This window comes from Enoplosus armatus, chromosome 17, assembly GCF_043641665.1.
Source record: "Enoplosus armatus isolate fEnoArm2 chromosome 17, fEnoArm2.hap1, whole genome shotgun sequence".
Taxonomy (NCBI): domain Eukaryota; kingdom Metazoa; phylum Chordata; class Actinopteri; order Centrarchiformes; family Enoplosidae; genus Enoplosus; species Enoplosus armatus.
The window spans coordinates 7,928,229-7,952,328 of record NC_092196.1 but is presented as its reverse complement, the minus strand read 5'-3'; the positions used below and the strand labels follow the sequence as shown (position 1 = coordinate 7,952,328).

Below are 24,100 nucleotides of genomic sequence, written 5' to 3'. Positions count from 1 at the left end.
ATATTGCGCTTGCAATATGGTGTCCCGTCTATTAGGCACTGAATTAAAAATGTCAGTATGACAATGACATACACCAGTTTTATACTTTTATGCAGTTTTATTTATCGTCAGCCCACTGCTAAGTTCATGACAGTGGGGTTAATGCAGTGAGAACATAATGATTTTAATTTTTTTTATAACATGCCAATGCGTAGCTGGTATAGTGTTTACTATGTTCAACATTTAGATGAGCATGAGTCTAAGTAGCACTTACCACATAGTATGGCTGATGGGAATGTCAGATGGGGAAAGTTTCGCAGGTTGGTCGTAAACTAAAGTATTAGACAAATGACCTGATGGTGCTCGATGAAAAGTCAAGAAATCACCAATGTCATTAGTATTCATCCTCTTGGCGCCATGACTGTCTCCACAAAATTTCACAGCAATCCATCCAATAGTTGTTGAGATTTATTTAAGTCTGGACCAAAGTGGTGGACAGACCAGCAGACTGAAAGATCGACATTGCTATCCCCAGAGGTTTGCTGCTGTCATGGCTAAAAAGAACAAAATAGTACTTTGAGTTATAACATATTGCTATAACTCTTTCCCCATACGGTATATGATTCAATGCTATAATATGAAAAACAAATTACCCCCCCATTATGTCACTCTTTTACACTCGTATACATGCACACAATATTATTGTCCTGCACAACATTGCAAGTAATGGAATAACTAAATCAACCAACTGGCAGGAAGTGTAACAGAACCAAAAGTATATGAATATTCAATACAGTTTGTCTATTACTGTCATTCACACCACCCCCCTTATAAGTTGTGCGTCAATCTATGCTGCAGGTTGAGTGTTAAGATATTACATTTGTAAACTGTATAAATGTCTGCCTGCCTCTTCGGAACAGCACAGCTTGCTCCTGAATCATCTGATCCCAGCAGTCGTGACCATAAAGTATATACTTGTTAGTCATCTTCTTTTTCTCTCACCCCTCCGCAACTTCCTCTCAAGGCCGTCTGCCTCCCCACAAGGTTTATGCGTTTAATAACATTACTGAGAAGAAGTGGAATGAAAAAAGAAAGATTCAACCTGAATGTGTGGGCTTGAAGAGCTGTACATTAACAATTTATCTCCCCTGTCTTTTTCCTCTCTGCCATCATCTTTCTCTCCCATCTCCATCTCTCTTTTTGGTCTGTCTTCATCTGTTCTGTTTTCCCTCATCCTCTTTCCATGCAGGGGATGAAGTGGTTTGGCAGTATGTCCCTCAGCAGCAAAAGGAGTAAGAGGAGGAGTCGAAGGAGCAGCAATAGTAGCAATAGCAGTGGTTGTAATAGTGTGCTGCTCTCCCTGGCCCTCCTGGTGGCGCTGACCCTGATTGCGGACCCTGTGGCGGCTCAAAAGCAGCGAGGTGGCGGCGCTTCGGAAAAAGTGCCGGTCCTGAACATTGCGGTGATCCTGGGACGCACACGCTACATCTCAGACCGGGACATCCGGGCGCTGTGGAGCAAGGAGGACCCCATCGACGTCAATGTGGTCACACTGCTGGTCAACGAGACCGACCCGAAAAGCATCATCACCCACATGTGCGACCTGATGTCCGGGACCAAGATCCACGGCGTGGTGTTTGGGGATGGCACCGACCAGGAAGCCATCGCCCAGATTTTGGATTTTATTTCCTCGCAGACGCTCATACCCATCCTGGGCATCCATGGAGGGTCGTCCATGATCATGGCTGATAAGGTATGGAAGAGTGCATGGAGGATCATGGGTGGATGAGTGATTGCTGAAGAATGTTTGACTACATGGATGTTGTTGCTGATTGGATGAAGTTGTGCAAAGCCAGATGAGGTATGGAGTAGACTGAGCGGGTGAATGTATGAATTAAAAATGATATGATGATTGAATGATTGCTTTGGGTTGAAGTGGTTTGCCAGAAGTTCTGGCTCTGCATCTTTGCTGAACTGAGAAAATCAAGCACACACTCACCTGTCAGCTTTTACATGTTTTACATGTTTGGCTGTTGAGGCTGTCGAGAGCCTGTAAAGTGGTAATAATATCTTATCATGCTAACGGACTGGAGTGAAGCCTTGCCAGTTAGCTGCACTTTTCGAATATCAGTGTGGCTGGTGTCTAGAGAAAGAAACACCGAGAGGAACCAGGATAGCATTGGTGGGAAGAGATAATGTGGAGGAAGTAAAGGGGGTAGGAGGGATGAGGTAAGTATCTGTAAGGAGTGGGTGTTTTAATAGTTTGGCCAACAGCGACTGCGTGGTGCAGTGAGCTGTAATCTTGGAAGTCTCCATTCAGGGTGCAGGATTCCCTCAGACACAGTGCAAGCATCCTGATTGGTTCTCACATTTGAATAGGCAATGTCCCTCGCCTGCCAATCACTTTGAGCTGTGAATAGGAATAGATGAGCAGCACACGATACTGTGGATTCATGAGGCAGTGCTTAGCTCCTGGGATTCATCAGATTCACAATGGGGATATTCTTATCTGTGTTATTTTGCCCAGAAGATCAAAGGAGGCTTACCAGACAGTGTGTTAGCAGACTATCCTTAAAGATGCTACATATAGCATTTTGAAACATCAGTGTATTGTTGTCATTGTCAAGTTATTGACAGATACAGTTCCTTGGTGTAGTTATTGTAAACAAATGAAACAGTGGTCAAGATAAGAGGTAGTCTGTCTTAAATCTTATCCAATTGTTTTGGATATTTTTCAAAATTATTTCCACCCTTTCAGTAAATCATAGCTTTTTTCCAACAATCTAGTGCCACTTGTGTGTGTGTCACTTCTCCTGAAGTGGATAAATAATGTTTCTATAAACCTCTCTTTTTCTTCAAGATCCTCCAGTGCAAGAAAATCACAAATCTTTAGCTCCAGTCGCACTGAAAGAATAGCATCCTTCTTCCTATTTCATGCCATAAAGCAATCTCTCTCCCAGGCGGTCCAGCAGATTTCCCACCAAATCCGACCCCGTGGCCCTCGATAAAACATGCAGTGCAGAGTTCGGTTGAGGCTGCAGAACCTGTCAGCGACTATCTTGTTTGTTTACAGTAAATATACAAATGTCTTAAAGTTACTGCGGTAATGGTTTATTGATCCTGTAATGCTACACGTGGCAAGGAGAGAGGAGGGTGAGTGCTGGAGGAGAGGGCAGAAGAGGAGGGAGGAGGGAGGAGGTGAGTGTTGAAATAGAGGAGGAGGAGAGGGGAAGCAGAGAGATGAAGGGGTGAGGGATAATCCTTCATCTTGACCAGAGGCGAGGCTGAGTGGAGGGGAATTACAGAATGTCCTGATTGGCACCTGCCACATACACACACACGCACACGCACACGCACACACGCACACACACACACACACACACACACACACACACACCTCATGTCCCCTGTCAGCGAGTGTCATTGAAACAGCAGCGATTCAGCTCCTTGACAGCGGGAGTGTTTCCTCTGCAGGAAGAGATGAGGAGAAAATAATCCACTTTAAAGTGCTCGACCCACCACTTTGTCTTCTATTTGTTTTCTTTCTCACGCTTTCCTTCTTTTCTCCCAACTTATCTGTCTATCAGTGCCGGCTTCAAATCCACACACTCCTCACGCTATGTGAAGTTGTCTCTTACAGACCCTTGTTTACCTCCAGGTATATGTATGCATGTTGTTCATCATCACTGTCAATACTTTGCTTCTTGGGAATGCGACGTCTTCATCTGGGAACAGTTAATGTACTGTATATCTGAGGACACATTAGAGGATTAACATGGTTGATTTACACCAGATTTTCTAATAATATACCAAAGGGGATCTCATACATTTAATAGGAAATCCAAAACGGAGGTTTGTTCACGGCCAAAGATGTAAAAGTGTGTATGTAGAGGTCAAAACAATCAAAACGCAGAAAAATTAAACCAGAAATTGAAATTATGCACTCTCAAGTGCCGCAGCTAAATCCTGAAACATACGAGGTGTTTTAATGTGTTTTAAAATATCACCAACTAAGTTTCCAACCAAATGTAATGCAACTTCTAACCAAATTCCGAGAAAACGTAAAATAAAATACATCAGTCCGCCTTAAATGTGTCTTTCCCACAACAACATATTAGACTGCACAATGATTAGACGCCCTGGCATCACTTCTGTATCCCGAGTCAGCAGGATAATGGCCGTGATAGTGTTAAGTGTGTGATATCCACCGCCCCACACATACATAAATACAAGTTAAATCTGTTTAGTGAGTGCTGCAGTGTGTTCCCATCTCAAACAGGGATTAGGATTCTTCTAGTGTGTCCTCTGCAGTATCCTCTCCTTGTGAGTCTTTTACCCTTCTTTTAAAGTTTATATAACTCCTCACCCTCTGTAGGTTAAGGTTTATATGGTTACCCTCTGAAGTGTAAGTAGCGGAGTCTTTCTGCCGCCTTGTTCCATGCAGATTTTCGCTAATCCTCATGTGAAATATGAGGAGAAGCTCGCCTCCAATGATTATGCCTTGTAAGACCCTCAGTGTGTTTGTCTATTCACGATTACGCCTTCATACTTGTGTGTGCATAGACATGTGTGAAATTTCCCTGCGTATATATGCTTTAATGCCTCAGCGTGCACTGAATATACTTTTACTCTGTGTGTGTGTGTGTGTTTCCTTTGGCCGTTACTTGGAGGCTAAATCTCTTGGTGCCGATGACTTCCAGTCAAAGCCGTTTCCACGTCAACGTCTCTGGAGAATACCATCTGAGAGCTTCCCCATTAAAAAAAAAAAAAAAAAGGACGCTATTTACGCCTCATCTCCTCTCTCTTTCCTTTCTTTTCCTTCTTTCTCCTTGTGTTGTCCCTCCACCTGTCTCTCTATCCTTCGCCCTGTCTTTCATACTTGCTTGTTAATTAGATAAATGTTGCAGTATCTCCCTGCGTTAGTCCCGTCCATACATCTCTCAGCCTTTGTTGAATAATGCATCACTTGCCTGTATTGAAAAGAATACATTATTGATTAAGGAAAGAAATGTCTTCTCTTGCTGCATTCTCAGCAATTCAGCTTGAAGGTACCACCCTGGCAGCTGCTTTTAAACTGGATGGGTAGAAAAAACTCAGTTTGTGTTATTTTATTTTCATTGATGTCAGACCTTACCCTCACTCTTTTATTCTCTTGTCTTTTTGTGATATTGTTTGTCTCACCTTCCTCTCTTGCATCAACTTTTCAGGCTTGCGCTTTTCTCATTCCCTCACCCGATGTAATTGTGTGGGTGGATGTCTGGCCTGGCTTGTTGATTGGCTTCATGTAATTCTCACACTAAATGGTTATCGACTTGCTCAGTAGTCAATAACGGCAACTGGATGATGTTGGTCACGAACACTGTTGGCTCTGTATTTCTTAAGTGTTGGTTAGCGTCTGCCCAAACTCAAAGTTGCCCATGGACATGTCCAGTCTGATCTATCTGAAGTCCTCTGCTGCTGCAGCTGTTTTCTTTCTCTCTTCATTTTCTCTTCTTTTCTCTTGAATTTGATCGTGGTCTGAATGCACCAGATCTGTTAACAGCAGCGATGGGAGATGTCCTCTGTCGTGCTTCTTGAAGAAAAAACAAACACTTCGCTTCTGAATAAAACAAAAAGTGTTCAAAGAGTCGGAAGATATTGTGATGCTCTTTAATGTTTCTCAGCAGTGTAACACTGCAGGTTTTATGTGTGTGTGTGTGTGTGTGTGTGTGTGTGTGCTGTATGGTACCACAGCAGACCTGCTTTCGCTCCTGCACAGGGATGTCATCTTGACTGCACATGGACACACACACACGCACAATTCAGAATTCATCCCTTGAGCATCTTAAGCAAATGACACTGCATTTACATGGGTTGATTAATTAATTATTCAAAGATTCAAACAAATGAATGAATGTTGTGTCTGATGCTTAGTGGAGCACCGGCATTTCACTTGGTATTCAAAGCAAAGCCCGAGACTCTCAGATTAGATTTTGAACACTCAAAGATCTTTTGTCACTTGTCATTTGTTATTCATCACCAAAATCAAAGAGATTTTTCTTTAAAACAGACATTGGTCTCTGATTGGGAGTAAGTCACTTAAAGAGTAAGTACAACCAGGAAAAGAATCTTGCTAGTGCTGCCAACTAGTGGTGACTCATAATACATTTTATTTATAAAGCACTAGTGCAGTGCTACGTCGCTGCTGTGTGTGGTCACAATTACAACAGACCTCACTCGTTAAGCACTTTGGATCAAACTGTTTTTAGTTGACATGGAAGCTGTGGTAGCGATCGCAAGGAGCAGCAAAGCTAGCAGTTATCATATCGATCCAAAATATATTGATTTAAGAGTTGTTATTTGTGTGCAGTGGGTCGACTTACAATTGGGACTGACTGGACTCCATGATGGTAAAAAAGGAAACCCTGTATCAGCTACTGTTACTCAGTGTTTCCATTTAACTAATTAAACAATGACGCACATTCAGTGTACACATGCTGCAAGTGTATTTTTGTAATTTATTGATCCGTAATGTTGAGATTTGTCAATAGGTCCCTGGATAATGAACAGTGTTTTCTGATCACACATATTGATAAACTTGTATTTGTGCCAGCGTGTGTGTGTGTGTGTGTTTCATGGAGGCTGTCATGGCGGCTGGTGGCTGAAAAAGTTTTTTTATACCAACTAACCACACACACACGATGTAACTGCCAGCATTAATGTAGTAGATGCAAACATTTTGTGTGTGTGTGTGTGTGTGTGTGGTGTTATTGTGATCAAAGGACATTATTCATCCATCCCTGTTGTTGTCTCCCCTCAGGCGGTATAATTACACACACACACACACACACACACACTCTGATGTTTGTCGCTGCCTGCTCGTGTCAAACAGCAAATCAGAGCGGAAGGGAGGGAAGGAGAGAGAGAGAGAGACCGGGAGAGTGGATAGAAATAACATTTTATGACATCATTTATGAGTTTGTCCAATTACTGTGTGGAGACGTTTGTTTTTGTTTGGCTTAAATCACACTGTCATTTAACTAGAGCATCTTCAGCCTGCTAAACCACAGGGCCTGCCGCACTGTCACACACTTCCTGTGCAGAAAGTATTCAAGTGTGTTCCGTGTGCCTCAGTACTATATGTGTGTGTGTGTCTATATGCATGTACTTTGTCAATATCTTGCCAACAAAAGCAATTTGTATTTGTGTGTCTATAATTGGCTATGTGTGTGTGTGTGTGTGTGTGTGGGCCCAGACTGCGATAATGGGGTGTTGTCAGATATCCTCTTACCTCCGTAAGACTGTCCGCAGTGAGATTCCCATGGTAACATTTTACTTGTTAGCGCTACTTGTTTTGTGTTCATGGTGTGCGTGTATGAAAGTGCCTGTATGTCGCTGTAGATGAAAACACTAATGCGTGCATGTGTGCAGCTACTGTATGTTGGAGTGTGTGGTAGTATTCCGATAGCTGGATGCAGCTGTCTCGCAGATGAGGAATGGCCTCTCACTTCTCAAAGGGAATCGATTTGAATGAATATGTGGGACCAGCGGAAATAGAGCTGTTAGCTCTTTCTATGAGTATATTCACCTCTTTTTTTTCTTCGTCTCCCTCTTCTTTCTGCCTTTCCCTGATGGTATCTGTTCCAGAGTATAGAAAGTTTGTGCATAGTTTGAGCTCTCTCTATTCCCTCTTCCTCTTGGTCCAACTCTCTTTTCCTTTCTTTCCTTTTCTCCTCCTCTGTCTGTGTCCTTCTCACAGTGTCTATCACTCCTTTCCCTCTCAAGAGACCCTCTGCTTCAGCCTCACGAACAGCAGCAGTGCATACAGAGATTACAGCAACATGCACGCTCACAGACCAACATGCACACACACACACACACACACACACACACACACACACACACACACACGCACACAAAGTTGTATATTACACAAGCTTCCGGATGCAAAGGAAGAGTGCATTTTAACAGTGTCAGCTGTAGCCAGGTAGAAAAGTCGGGTCAGGAAGTGTAAAGGCCCTTTTCTGTAATAAAATCAACCGAATGGGCTGCCCTGGCACGGTAAAAACAAAAGTTATGACCCATACTATCCAATGCATCTTTTCCACTCTTAAATTAATGGACAAAGGCTCGGGATGGAAGGACTAACACTGCATTATGTGATAGCTAAACGGGAATATAAATTGATTTTGATGTTGTACTCGTGTAGGCATTTACTTTAGTCTTTAATCTCCTTACGTACTTCATCTTCTCCATTTTATCCTTCTGCTGCTTCTTAGTCCTCTTTTCTTTTTACCGTTGTCTTCTTCCACTGAACGAGTCATACTCTTTTTTTGCAGAAGCCGTGAGAGATGCTCTAATGAACTTCGGTCCATGCTCGGCACGCTTATGACGGCCGACGATGAGCAGGAATTGATCAGGCCCCGTCCCGAGCATTTGCATACAGGTTCAACAGTGTAACGCTGCTATATTAACATTTATTCAAACTATTTGTTTGGTGCTCACGCCATTATTGCCATACAAGTGTTTTTGTGTGTACCAGCGAGGACGTATTGTCACTTTGTAGTGTCGTTACAAGAATAAACAAACAGCAGCCTGGCTAACATCAGACTAATCCTCTTGTCTATTTGTCTTGTGTGAATTTGTGTTTTGGTGTACAAGCGACTATCAGACTAATATGTGTGTGTGCCTTTTTGGGTGGCTGTGTCTCTCCATCTTTTTTCCCCCTTGTTTCTTGTTGATTAACCCAAGTGTCTCAGCAGTAAATTGAATTTCTGATCTGCTTGACTCGACTCTTGTCAGCCACCGTAAGCCGACAGAAATACCCTACAATAAATATAACATAAGCTCGGCGACCGAGAGACTGAAGAGGCACGCAGAGAATAACACAGCTATCACAGCTTTGGAGGAGAGAATTTTGTCATCTCAGCTTAAGCCTGACTAATATACAGATAACACATGCATGCAGTTGCTGGCTGTGAAAGTCTTTTCATTCCTCATCTTTGTGTCACGAGGCAATTGCATCAGTGTGAGTATAAATTTAAAACAGCTCCAGTTGCTGAAGCCTTCAAAGTCACATTTCCTCATTTTATGAATGTTGAAATTGTCTGATTAAATAGTCTACACTCAGTTTTTAAGCTGCACAACCTCAGTGGATCTTAATTCGTGGTACATACAGCAAACTGCTTCATTATGAGCGACAGCTACTTATTAACTAGAAGCATCTTTCAGGAGGACTTGTCAATCACAGTTATAGCGGGGGGAGAAAGACGGAGATGAGAGTGAGAGGTTGATTTTTCCGACTGTATTATCACCACCTACTGTCACTCATGCTCCGGAGATGCACTCAGATGAATACCAACTAACTTTGCCTTTAGGGATGTTGACCTGATGGCTTATTTATGTTGACATGAATATGTATTTGTAACACTACACGCATCACTCTATTGATTTCATCCACCCTGACAACCGGGGGGGGGGGGGGGGGGGGGGGGCTGACAGCTTATTCAGGACAGTTAGTTGAAAAAGATATTCTGGTAGGGGTTATAAAGTTACTGCCCTCAAAGGCTGTAACCACCTTGATATATGTGACTCCATTTGTGAGCCGATCCCCAACAAGCCCTGTGGGTGGTGTGTTACAATGACAGAAGGCAGTAAAGAAGTAAAGCAGGGACCAAGAAAAAAAGGGTTTGAGTATTTGTTGTTGTATCAGGAATCAACTTATTTTTTCAGGTACAGTAGCTTTTTATTAAAAGATATTCACAGCTGTGACACAAAATAATCTTTTGATATTTTGTGATTAAACATCTTTTCTAAACATTAAATTATAAGTGATTGGCAGGATCAGCTCCATGGAAGTGCAACACACCGTGAATGGATGACAGAGAGAACATCTCAAAATATATGAAAATGTATACATTTGTCCCATTGCAACTATGAGTGTTCAGATAGGTCACTTTGCACTGGCTATAGTAGGCTAGCTGATTCACTTGCCAAGCTAGCCAATTATTTTGTTAGTAGGAGATTTTCTTTAAGTTATACAATCGCCTCGATAGTTTCCCAACCTGAGAGCAATGTGAAAATGGCAGCCATGGAAATGAGGTCAGCTCGACCGTTCAGGGGTTTCAACCTCAATGTCAGTAAGGCGGGAAACCTTGGAGCCTTTAATAAAGGTGCTTAGTTATTAGCAGTCTGTTATGAGGTCAGTAAGGCTTGATTATGCTGAGTGGTGCAACACACACAGTTACAGCTATTGTCATCTACTATGTGCAGTGTAGTGTCTGTGATTACTGGTGCAGTCCATTCTCCAGGCTTGTTTCTGCAGCGATTTTCTTGCCTTTGAGCTGCTTTGGGATTTGAATGAAAATCCAGCATGCTGGGAGGTCAGACAACAGTCACTTGCTTTAAGTTTGATCTAATTAGTGGAGCCGCGAAAAAATGGACCTCCCACTCCTCAAACTTCATCTCGGAAAAATAGGGTCGGAGGGTGGGGGAGAGACAGATGATAGACAGGGCAGGAGACATTTTGCTGAGGTTTTTCTGAGGAAATGATTAAATAGGTCATTGTAGAATAGTAAAAAAAAAAAGGCACAAAGCCTCAGCTTTCATTTGGGGGCTATAATTGCGCTGTTTTTAAACATGGCGCAGGCTATCAAACCAGGTCTTCCTGCATCCCTGTGTAGCTTTTCTTTTTCTATGCTCATCTCCTCCTCTCATCTGCATTTCTCATCTAATCTCGAAAGTCTATCTGTCCTCCCTCCTCTCTTTCTTCTCCCATCACGGTCCCGTTAAGTGTTTGAAGATTGTAGTGAGAGATCTCTCCTCGTATCTATCGCAGCCATATCGAAAGGAGTTGGCAACGGTTGCACCCCACATTCCCTCTTCTCTCTATGCGCACCCGTCCACACACACACACACACACACACACGCACACATGCACACACGCACACACACACACACACACACACACACACACACACACACAGCACTTAACAAAGCTATGTCCTATGCCCTCCACTGCTTTAAGTTTCAGTAGCAAAGTGTTTGATCCAGCTCTCCCTTCTTTAATGGCACTGCTTTTTCTATCCATTTCACCATTTCTTTCCCTTCTACTCCATCTATTTCTGACTTAAAAGAGGACACACACACACACACACTATACATACAGCGCACACACAGTCATGCAGAAATGCTGTTGCCAGATTACTCCGCAGTGTCTGCAGTGAACGAGCACAATCACGTTAGAACAGGGCTGGTTTGCTTCTCTCGCCTGCTCACTGCATCCTGTGCAGAGCTCCTCTAGCGTAGCAACACAATTCCATTAAAATGGACCATAGTCTCTCCCTTTGCGTTAGTGTAGTGTAGCCTAGCCCAGCACTGCACCATGTTGGGGGCAGTGAGCTGTGCTAAAAGACAGGGAACGGAGAGATGCAGGCAGTGAGAGTGACATGAATTAAATATCCCTCCGACGAGCCTCTTCCTTGTTTCACTCGTCTCTCCATTATGATGGAAAGCCCTGTGGAGCATGAAGTCAACCTTAATTGTTCTGAAGTAGTGGGCTGGATAGGCGCAAGGATGGATGGATGGTTGGAAAAAAGGGATGACTTGTAAGAACGTCCCTGTGTGACAAGCAGCGAACAAGCTGTGAGCACCGTGGGGGGCTCTCAGGAAAATGGCATTATTCATGTTTTATTGGCGCACTCAGTTTATTTGTCTCTCTCTGCCTCTCCCCCTCACTTTCCCAGTCTACGTAATCTACAGCCAGCACTTTGCTCTCAAAACTTTGAAAAAAAAAACAACGATGCTGCATCGCATCCATTAACATGGAAGACAACTTAAGAGGTCTTGTCGAGCCTGACAAGAAACTGGAGTGTCCTCATGTCTGACTGTCTGCTGAAAGCCACACGTGCTTCACATCCGCAAACTTTCAACTTTCATCTAGAACCGAAAGAAGCAGAATATTAATAGCCTCCGCTCATGCTTGTATCCATCCTTTGGCTAGTTGTGTGTTTTAACTTGTCGCGCCTAATGTTTTATGTGTTAAGGTAAGGTATGAAGCGTGTACTGTATGTTGTACATGAAAACGTGGCGGACAAAGTTTGCAATAAGCCAGCGTGACAGCTACATGATTTGTAAGTATTCTGCGAGACACTGTTATGCAGTAGCTTATAATGTAGGCTTCAGTGGCTACGAATGTGTCCCTCTACATTTTAGTCTTCCTCAGTTTAAATGCTGCAGTGAACGACTTTTTTGGAGAGGACTATTTTTAGTTTTCAGGTCATTTGCAACTTGTCTCAGCACTCTCGGTTCTTTTAACTGCAGAGTCCTTAATATGTAGTCCTTAAAGTGTCGTGTCACATCATGTAACTGACGTAGTGCAGTGAGCTCTTCGCTTTTAGATTGTAGTGTTGTGGGATTCAGCTGACTTCAAAGATAGAGGAAAGAAAATGGGGACAACGAAAGAGTGACTCAACAGCTTTCTCCTTGAAAAAGAAAGAAAGAAAGAAAGAAAGAAAGAAAGAAAGAAAGAAAGAAGGAAAGAAAGAGTGCACATGTGAGAGTTAAAGATAGAATACAAAGTACAGAGAAAACCGGAGAGAGGCCGAGGGGCTTTTAAAGAAGCAGTCTTTAATTAAGTTGATAGTGTGTGGTTATTAGCGATAAGGTTTTTGCTGAGAAAAGTCAGTGTGCATCCTATTACCCCCCCCCCCTCCTCTCTTGCATACTGTAATTACTGTATGCAACTTCTGTTAATACCAGCACTGTGTGACTCTCAAATCCATCCTCCTGGTACTCAAGGTGACAAGCCCACAGATTCAGAAATAAGATAATAATAAGATTAGTACATTGGAAAATGTTTAGTCTGTTGTTCTTGTTTTCCCTGATAAATTGTGTTATTGACTTAAATGAATAACTGGCTGCAGTCAATCAGTCTTTTTTCATGGAATTTCTGCTTCTCTCATTTTAGCTCCAGAGCTAAAAACTCCAGAGGGATACATGGGGCCTTTAAAAAAGCTAAAAGCTCCAGTATGTTCACCAGCTAACTTTATCTGTCTTATGCTTGGTCCTGCGCAAATAGTGTACAGTTAGTTCATTAGAGCTTTTTAGCTGAATACATCTGCCTGCTGCAGCTGGAAACGAGGTTGATGAGAGTGAGGAGGCTAAACAGTAAAGTTGTGGGCCGTAAAACCAAAATAATGAGCCCAAAGTCTCTAAAATGCTCTATAAAGTTAAGGGGAGTCTGGTGATACTTTTCTGTGGGTTCTTTACTACGAGCGACTTTTCACATTACAAATAGTCATTTGAGTCATTCAAGATTTTCTTATAACAAAATAATTTATACAGTGCACAATGTGGCCGCTTGTGAGCCCATAAAGTTGACATTCTGTAACGTATCCTGATACAGGACATTATTTTAACACCGATTCCTGTACGTTCTAGTTTGGTGTTCCACTTCCCTCCAGCTTCAGTATCACCCGTCTTCCTCTTCTCCCTCTCTGTCCTTTTCCCTCCCCCTCCCCCCTTTTATGTGCATCTTATCCAGCCTTTGGTGCTTTTGTAGTCTTTTTTGGGAGGACAGGCGTACAGCAAGACATGGGGGAGGATTTAAAAATAGCAGAAGTACCAGAGGAAGGGTGAATAGGAAGGGAGGGAAGACGGATGGAGGGGGATGGAAGGAGGGAGTGTTTTAGGGTCAACGTTGACAAATGGGTCCTCGGAGTTAGCCGGGGCTCCGGGGAGCACCGACAGTTAGGTCAGCGCTCCCCAAGGGGAACAGGGAAATGGGGTTTTTACCTGCCGAAACACCGGAGAGAGAAAGAGGGGGAGTGAAACAATAGATAGAGACAGAGAGAATCCATAGTATTTGAGGCGAGAGAGAGGTATTTTAGCTTCACTTCCCTGTCATTTACAGGGCAGGGTGTGCAGTCACATTTTGTGCAAAGCCACAGCAGCTGGCAGCAGTGTAAACCTTACATGGGGCTGTAGTAGTGTGATTTACCCGCACGTTTCCTGCAAAATACACCCATATTTCCCCATATTGAACCACTGTGTAGTACACAATTTTTGTCCAGAGTCAACATTTATTGAAATGATAGCTGTAGCTACCATTAAGGAAACTGAGGTCCTGTTCTCTGCATCATTGTTGGGAATTTGGGCGTTCGAGGAACCCAGGCGGTGTTTATATTTAACAATTGAAAATTTAACTTTTTGATTCTAACAGTGCATCATGCAGAATTAATTAATTAAAAAATGGGGTCACTTGTCACTGAATTTGGTGGTTTTAGTAAGTGGGTTGTGTTATACCTCTCTCATGGAGATCTTTAACTGTTGCAAATATACACAAATAACACTCAACTGATCCGGGAAAAGGTGTTCCACTTGTGCCTATTATTTAAACTTGAGATCTTATCCATCCATGTACAGAGCGTGATATAATGATACATGTATGCCCTTAAAATACGCTTTTTTACACAACTTCCCAACAAACCAACTTCTCAACCTCATGATGAACTTCCTCCCAACACTGTCTCCAGGTAAACCACCACTTTGTGATAGCCTAGGTAAGCTGTCCTTGAGAGAAGTGATCCTTTATTCTCTCCCCTGCAGTAAACCCACGCTCTGCCTGGCCGACCCTGGCTTTCTGTGCTCGAATACTGAAGCTCCTGAATGAATAGAGACAGAGGTTTGTTATTAAGCGCTTTGAATGAATCGAAATCACTGACTTTCAATGGCTCATTTAGAGGCGTGATGAGGAGTCATGACGAGGGGAGTTTTTGCGCAGCATTAGTGCGTTGGTTTGAGTGTGTGGGTGCAACGTGATCAGGCTTTTTTGTATGTATGAGTGTGTGTGTGTGTGTGTGTGTGTGTTTGAGATGTTAGTTTAGTCCAACCTTGACGAGGAGGAGAGGGCATTGTTAGTGCAGACCCACTGAGAAATATGCCTTGACAGAGAGAGAGACAGACATGCACACACACAAAGAACTTGTAAAGTGAAATTATTTTACTGAACACAATCTACCTCTGAACACACGCACACAATGATCGCAGAGTTTACAAACATTTACATCTTTCTACTCCTTAAACGCTGGCGGTTAAAGTGTGTGTGATCCTAAGATATGTCTGCGCATGATTAAAAGAAAAGCACAGGTTTTGAGGCCACACAGCTGCAACCATGCAGCATGGCGCACACACACACACACACACACACACACACACACACACACACACACACACACAATGTTAAGCACAGTTAGCTATTGATGAAGACTAAAAGCTCCCTCATTTAACTATGGTCTCCCTGCAGTATACCAGCTGTAATTTATTACTGTCTGCAAACACACACACACTCACATAAATGATGGCTTTGCAGTGCTGACCAAGGCCAGCTGAAGCTAGTTGTTTAGCGTTCTGCTCAATGCATGTGTATGTTGTGTGTGTGTGTGTGTGTGTGTGTGTGTGTTTCGCAGTATCCTATAGCACAACAGTAAAAACAGCTACTATTCGATACAGTTGTTCATTCATGTATGTGTGTACTTGGCTTCCCTCACTCAGTACATTTCTCTAACGGCAAGATTTGCCTCCAATAATCGATACACCTTCACTGGTGTAGAAAACTAAGGTAACTAAAGTCGATAACACAGAACACATCTTTAATATTGCATGTATAGCATTTTAAACTGTATACTGCACTCATGTTGAACACTGATAGACATTTAAAATGAAAGTGACACTTATTACAGTTTGAAATAAGTTTATACAAAAAAAAAAAGTTTGTTTTATGAATGCATATGTGTGTCTCGTCACGTATGTCCAAAAATGACTCGTGAGTGTTTTCTGATCTTCTACCTTTTATGATTATGGTGTGATTAGAGTTTAGGCCACTAAATCTACTTGTGTATGGTGAGGGAAACCACCACCATGGTTAAACAATGGTTAAACAATGGTGCTACATTAGGAGTGTCTGTCCACGTCGGTCACCTCCCTCAGATGTTTTGTGCCTTTGCTACTGAAAAATGAAAATACTGTAACTATGTTGATTGTCAGGAAAATATAAACACAAGTTGTTCTAAGTGTTTGAACGAATGACCAATGCTCTATCTTTGCATGTGTGTTCATGTGCGAGTGCCTGTGTTTTATGTTTGATACTGTGACAGCCGGAACAAAGCAATACCAGACAAATTATTCAGGTATTCTTTTATGTCTTATTCTATTCTTTCTCTTTGTTTTAGTGCTTAGTATGCACACTGCGTAGTCTTTTTGTCTTCTTTTTTAGGCTGAACTGAGTCTTGTTTCCACTCTTGACTGTCTCTTGACTGTATCTGTTTTCTGGAGCCATTTAAAGTCTGTGTTTTACACAGGAAATGAAGACAAAGGAGATAAGAGCCTAAGGTCTAGACAACACAGTCATCACACTGAGGAAATTGGTCATTGATACACAAAATAATTCCATGCGTGACTTTACAAAACACAAACACAAGTTGGAGACACCCATTCCAGCTGGAGACTTTCTCAGCATTTAATTAGCAGCTCTGTACCTGTCACTAACTGATAAATAATCAGAGTAGGCTCTGAAGCGCGATCACAACAACAGAAATTGGTTTCTCTGTTGCCTCTTTATCTCACAAACAAGGAAATGTGTCAAATGAGAACTTAATGAATTAACAGTTTGCATATTAGTGGTCCTCCCCGATACTGGCGATGATGGATATCTTCAGAATGCACGCAGAAGAGTTGGGGTAACTTTTCTATGTTGAGCACCCAAAGCAAACTACACTTTGGAGTCCGAAAGGTAGAAAGAAAAAGATTTAAACATATCGAATGATTGTATCAAAGCCCTGAGATAACATTTTGAAATTCAGTGTGCCAATTCCTTTCCCAGCACACCTGTCACAATGTCTGAAATGTGTGCTAATGTAGCTGCGGTTTGTCCAAATATGGTTAATTAGCACGAATATCTCCATACTAATAACAATATCACAGCTTGTTAGCCCAGTGGGACAGTTTTCAGGCAAACAGTTCAGTGGACATACACATCATATTTACTGTCATACGCACAATGTAAACATATACATGCAGACGCACGCACACGCACACACACACACACACACACACATACACACAAAGTGCAGGATTGTTCAAGCAGTTTTGTGATGGCAAAATGGCTGCAGGGAGTGTGGTGATAAACTGGCCTAATGTGATCACAGTCCCTCCGCAATACCTTTCCTTGTTTCCTCTCCTACTTCCCTCTCCTCAACAAGTCCATAAGAACTGAATTAATTCAAAAAAGCACCCCAGTACATTTATGACATCTCTCTCCTCATTCTCCCCCGCTGCTTTCTTTCCCTATTTCTGCCTGCTACAGCATTTTACAGTCTCTTTCTGCGTGTATGAATGCATGTGTCTTTGAAAGACACACACTGAGAAAGAGTCTGTGTGTGGGTGTGTGTGTTGAAGTGGGTAAATTGTTTTCAAGGTTCCTTCTCAGCTTGCAGTCACATATTCTTTCAGATGCAGTGTGTGTGTGTGTGTGTGTGTGTGTGTGTGTGTGTGTGTGTGCGAGCGAGCGAGCTGTCAGGTGTTCCTGTCCCTGTGGCGAATCATCTGTCTGCTCCTTAGGGGTCGTCGGCAGGTGCTTTCTAAACAGGCCTCCCACCGGACACCTCTGTCCTTGTCTCTGTCTGAAAGTACCCATATCTTTCTCCTTTAACTCTCCCTCACACATCTTGTACTTTGTGTGTGTGTGTGTGTGCATACATGAGGTTTTTTTTTTTTTCCAAGTGTGCCATCTCCAGATTTTCAATTGAAAAGCCAGGTTTCAGTGGACAGCCTACATGCACTGCCTGCAACAATGAACCACTTCTTCACTGTTGTTCTACCTCAGAAAGGAACTGTAACATGAAACCTTTGATGTGTGAATTAATTTGGATCAGACAGATATTCGAGTTTGAGACAACAATTCGAGAATTAAAACCTAAAGAGCAGCTAAAGAGTCAACAAAATATAGTTAAATCAATCAATACACATCGATAAATAATATTCTTATTATTTACTTATTCATCGATCTATTCAGTTATATTTTTGACTTTTTGACTCTGGTAATCCTTCAGTACATTTAGTTAGTTTTGGGGATCCACCCTGTTGCATGTTTTCTTTTAAACTTCTTACAAAGTTTCTCCAAAAACCCCAAATACTAAACCAGGAGGAAATTGGCTACATTTTTACATTGAACAAAGGAGATCTCACCTGGTGGTGCTTCAAAATGCAGACTATTATGCAGACTGTTCGCATTATGACATTTTTTACAATTTGCAATTCGGTTTATCTCTCTACAAAGACCTTGACTGGCTTGTACTGTACATGGCACCTCATCAGCCTGTGTTTGATATCCTTTATCCGCTGGTCCTTCTGACCAGAGCTTTGAAATTTTGCGTTGTATGGCCGTGCCACGGGGACAGAGATCAATTCCACAGCATTGCAGGGGATAATGAGGCTTTTCCATTGATTAGAATTTAATTGAGAGGCAGCGATGGGGCGAGAGAGGGAGGAAAGGCTATTGAAGCCACTCAGCGCTGTGAGGCTCCCCGTTCTTCATCAGAGAGCTCCTTTCATTCCTTAACTCTTTTTTGCTGCGTGTCCCGCTCCCTCGCCCCCTCTGTCTCTCGGCCACTTCTGTCTGCTCCTTCCTCCTCTCTCTTTCTCCCTGTCTCGTATTGACGGTATATTGACACAATGGAATTAGGCCCGTCATTGTTCCTCGCTGTGTCTCTGACCGAGCGCCGAGGCTGCTGGAGATGATGCAGCTGAATGATAACCGAGTCTCATAGCGCTGGGGCGCAATCACACCCTTCCAATTTACAACTTAATTCAGCTCAGTTCGCTCTCAGACACTCAAAATCTCCTGTGTCGCGCACACACACAGACAAAGCAATAGACTCCTCTTACACACATCCACTTAGGCAAATTGGTAAACTACCCTCAAACTTCATCTGTCTCTTCCCGTCGTTCTCTCTCTGTTTCTTCCTCTCTCTCCATTCATCTTTCTCTCTGCCTGTATTGCAGAAGGCTACTTCGGGCAACACTTCATCATTCTAATATGAAAACATCTCTCCGGTCTTGTACACCGAGTAATTGATCCTCTTCTCTGGGGTTTTTATTTCTATTTCAATTACATTCTGTCAGAGTGCTGACAATAAGAGAGATGCACAGACAGGCAGGCTGCTTTCCCTTCGTTTGCCATCTGTGTGTGTGTGTGTGTGTGTGTGTGTGTGTGTGTGTGTGTGTGTGTGTGTGTGTGTGTGTGTGTGTGTGTGTGTGTGGCGTTCACTGCTGAATTTCAGATTTCAGATACTTTGTTCTTATTTTATATTATGTGGTTGTTTTCATGTCTGTGGTGCTTTCAAGTGATAATTAAAAGTTGTGCAGTCACATTTGTGTGTGTGTGTGTGTGTGTGTGTGTGTGTAGATGTTATTCACATTAGTAAATTTTATGCCCTACACTTTTGTGTACATTATAATGTTCAGATTAAATTGTTATTGCACTAGAAAGAACACACACACATATTTCACAGTATATGTGTGACACTGCTGAATAGGTAATTTGCCTGAAGCGTTCATAGAGCGATTGAAATGTTCCCAAGGACAGATGTAATTGCATTTCATGTCCTGTAGTGGTGTAGTGGTGTACACACACACACACACACACACACACACACACACACACACACACACACACACACACACAGAGTGGCATAATAATGAGTGTGTACTTTCTAAAGAGTGCATTCTCCCAGACATATTTTTAGGATATCATTAGTGTGTGTGTCTGTGTGTTTGTGTGTCTGTGTGTTTGTGTGTGTGTGTATACATATTCTTGTGAAGTGTGACAACACTTCTTTGCACAAAAAGGTCACTTTCACTTTAAATTAGGTGGAGAAAAAGTGACGATGAGAGAGGATGGGGGGCAATTTTAGTGAAAGTAGGAGATGGATGTGTGGAGCAAGAGGAGGGGGGGGAGGAGCAGCGAGTGGGGTGGAGTGATGGGGGGGGGGGGGGGGGGGGGTAGGAGATGTAATTTTGATGGGTCAAAAGAGAAGAAAAGAGATGGACGGGTAGAAAGAAAACAAATGAAACAGGCAACGGGAAGAAATCAGATGGAATAAACAAAATTTAAAATTTCATACAATACTATTACAACAGTCTTTTCATTTCAGGACATTTTTTATTTTTTATTTAATTCCAATGAACCTCTTTCTCAAATTGTGATATGGAGGTGGAGGAAGACGTAGACAGAGAGAGAGAGGTGTGGCAGGTACAGTAACATCAGCGAGTACAAACTCTGGTAATAAAATACAGATTACACAGTGTCGTAGCCTGTCCTTCAGCTCTTGGCAGTGCCGCTCATACCATAATCTACATTGTCCTCTGTGTGTATGTGTGTGCGTGTGCATGCACTTGTGTTGGATTGACCCTTGGAGGTCACACACCCTTAGGTAATGGCTCCATTAGGAAGACAAAGAGCTGCACTCCTGGCTCAAACACTATCACTCTCTCTATTCCTGTCTGTGTCTCCCCTCCATCTTTTCTTCTTCTCACTTCCATCTCCCGCGTCCTCTCTTTTGTCTTTCTGTCGCCGCCTCTCTTCCTCTCTCCGACAGGCAGGTGTGTATGACAGAGAGAGACAGAGCAAGAAGACAAGATTTGTAGCGTCAGTTGGCTCATAAATGTATCATGTGCAATTTCATCAGGCTGACCTGCACTTGTGTGTGTGTTTGTGTGTGTGTGTGTTCGCGCATGCATAAACAGGGGCAATCCTGCTGGCCTCGTGTTTGAGACAGTCATTAACCCTTTTACCCTCCTCCTGTTATCTCTCCCAACCCTCGTCTCCTCTCTGACTCACAGTGTGGTTGGTGTGTGTGTGTGTGTGTGTGTGTGTGTGTGTGTGTGTGTGTGTGTGTGTGTGTGTGTGTGTGTGTGTGTGTGTGTGTGTGTGTGTGTGTGTGTGTGTGTGTGTGTGTGTGTGTGTGTGTGTGTGTGTGAGTGTCCATTTGTGGCTGGCATTCATCTTAATAAATCAGCCGTCTGTCTCAGTTTTAAAGAGATTGGTTTGGGATTTGAACCCACATCAAGTGGTGATTAGTCCAGGCCTTTAACCAGCTCAAGTGGTGTCTCTTTGCGCTGTGCTGTTCGAAAAGGAGTGTCAGGACCCAGAAAGGGATTGTGGGAAGATAGAAAGATATATATAAATGTCTAAAGGTATAAATGCAAACTGTGCTTTCTATTATGCTGAGGTTCAGGAGAAACAATGGTTCTTTATTCAGTAATAAAAGGATATTTATTGAATTCATCTCTTAAATGCTAACAGGCATGAATCAAAATGCAGGATTCTGGTTGGTTGCCAAATGTATGTAATACAAACTTACCTGACTGGGTAACTAAGCCTTTCCAATATTGATAGTTGATGCAGTAACGATTATTATTTAAAACTTTAACCACTTAAACAGCATCAACAATGTTTACCTGCTTGTCATGTGACAGGTGGACATTGACAATTCTGCCACTCAAGAGCGCAGTCGTAGTCCTGTGACTGTGACAGATGGAGTGTCCGAGCATTCAGACATACAGATACTGCCGTCATAATTTACACATACAGGAATCAACAAATTTGCATGAAGCCAAACTCTTCTCAAATCCTTCTTGTCACGCCACTTGATGCCGTTTTGACGGTGGTGCCACCTTGTGCAGATCTCCATATCATTTAACTGAAATTCTGTTGCTTCATGTCTCTTTGTCGCTGTATTTCTGAATGTACAGTAAAAAGCTGTAGTAGCTCTTAGTAGTTTTGATAGCATGTAAAGTCACCCATCATAAGTCCTCATGCTTCATTTACATGTAACCCAATAAAACAGCAACATCAATACCACTGTACAGGACTTGCTCTTACACTCTTGCAGATTTAATGTGGCTTAATGCACCAACAGTTCAGAAAAAAACAGGTTTAATTGCAGAGCGTTTGCCTTGTGCCATGTGGCTTTCTTTTGTTGTTGTTAAGGTTGTCCCATTTCTGCTGCAGGCAGACTGAGCTCGTGCTTTCAGGAGGGAGCACACTGTAAAACAAGCACATCTCCACCCGGCTGGTACAATCCCACCCTTAAAACAAAACCGTTTTATGCTCTTGTGTGCTGGAACAAGACCAATTCTTAGAGAGAGGGATGAATGGGACGGAGAAAGACGGTGTGAAAGGTCGGGAGGAAGAAAAGCATCAAGCATGTCACTGTAAAACATTCAAACCACTAATATGGTAATCTGCTACAAAGATAAAAAAAAGACTAAAGATCCACACAAGGGTTTCTTTTTTCTGCATGTGTTTGCATTCATGAATAAATAAGCTATATTAAGAGTTTTGCAGCTCTGAAACACAATACAGTTCTCCACTTTGATTAGAACTGGGTCACCCTCCTTCCATCACCACCGTCATCTCTCCGTTTATGGTCCTGTCTTACAATTAGGCAGCTCTTTGTTCTCTCCTCGAGGTACATGAGGGAGAGGACAGAGGGATGACCGCACCTCTCTCTGTCTGCGCTCAGTGTGAGAGGCCATACAGCAGTTAGTCAGAGAAAGTGAGTAAGATGGCAGAAGAAGCCGCAGTGCTGGCCCGCGAGTGTGTTTGTGTGTGTACGTCAGCCTCCACATAACCCTGCATGCCAGCTTAGACTATTCTGCTGACTCGTCGTTCTAAATACAAATACTTGAAGTGTGTGTGTGTGTGTGTGTGTGTGTGTGTGTGTCAGTGAGCGTGTGAATGGGTGAATGAAAGAAAAAACCTTCTTATGAATACTTGGGATCCCTAATCTCTCCTACTCTTTTCCACTGTGTGTATATATGTGTGTGTGTGTGTGTGTGTGTGTGAGTGTGTGTGCACATATATATGTGTGTATGTGAGGATTTAGGTTGCTGCTTTCTGTGACTAAACCTGTGTGAGGGTGTGTGTGACATCACACAGCGTTTCCCCTGGTTACTGGGCGGCCCTCTCTCTCTCCCCGAAATGGAACTGGTTTTAAAGAAGTTGTGAAATGAGAGTAACTAAAACAGGTACGGCACAGAGGGAGGCAGACATGAAAGCGGGAGCGAGGAAGCAGATAGAGGAAGAGATGATATTCTGTTTGTGCTCGGGGAAGATTAAAGTAGCCTCCTGCATAGCAAGCAGCTAAGTTTGTCAGCTACTGCCACAATACCAGGAAAAAATAAGTGTGTACATGTATTTTAACTTGTGGTTCTGTATTTTTAACGCTGCGCTAGGACTGAATTTTACTGAAAACAACACCTACTGCAGCCTGAATCAGGGATGCTGCAGCAGAAAACATCATTACATCCCCACTAGCTGTTGAGGATGTGCCCCGTTTGCCCTAATGAGATTCTTGCTGCAACCATAGTCACACAGACAAGAAATAACAAATTGAAGTGCAAAATCATGTTGAGAAATGCAGCAATTAAAAATGTATTTACTCAATTTAATTACTTAATGTAATGTATAATTTAATGTCACATTTGGACTTTGCTTAATAAGCAAATGCCGTCATTCATGACAGGTTTCTTACATGAATGTATTGTGAACTCCAAAACGCCAACAAAGCCTTCGTAAACTTTATCAACTTAATTTTATGGCTAATGTGATAGAAAATCCTTTCCTTACGTACACATCAACCAGAAACAGAACATGAGCCTCCAATTAGAATTATCTTTATTAACATCTGACGAATGCAAGACTGCATTTTATTCCTGGTTGTTTCACCAAATCCTGAGAAAAGTATCTGGCAGGTAGTGTATATCTGTTTTATATTGAGGAAGTCAGTTACAGAAGGAGGGAGTCGACTGTACCGCACCAGCAAACCAAAACAAACAGCTGACAGCTGAATAGAGCTGCAGGTGTGGGTGTTGATTCTCAGCAGTGTATAAAAAATGAAATATTAAAAGAATGTAAAGAATACAAAGTGAAAGAGAAACAAAGGGGCCGTGTGAGAGAGAGAATTAGAAGTTATCTCTAGTTTATTGTATGGAACATGAGTAAGTGGGTCCTGAGACATGTGGTTATTTAGTCAGCCTCTGCAGCAGGTCAGTGCCAGCCTGTGGACTCACCTCAGGTCAC

The 24,100-nt window shown here is 42.6% G+C and overlaps 1 protein-coding gene across 1 annotated transcript in view; it reads left to right on the top strand.

Annotated features, from left to right (window-relative positions):
- Positions 1 to 24,100, top strand: part of grin2aa (glutamate receptor, ionotropic, N-methyl D-aspartate 2A, a) — a 132,059-nt gene that overhangs the window by 10,288 nt on the left and 97,671 nt on the right. Inside the window, exon 2 of the mRNA XM_070922514.1 lies at positions 1,229 to 1,732. Coding sequence (XP_070778615.1) covers positions 1,232 to 1,732 — 501 coding nt within the window. The 5' untranslated portion in view covers positions 1,229 to 1,231. The remainder of the gene's footprint in view (positions 1 to 1,228; positions 1,733 to 24,100) is intronic.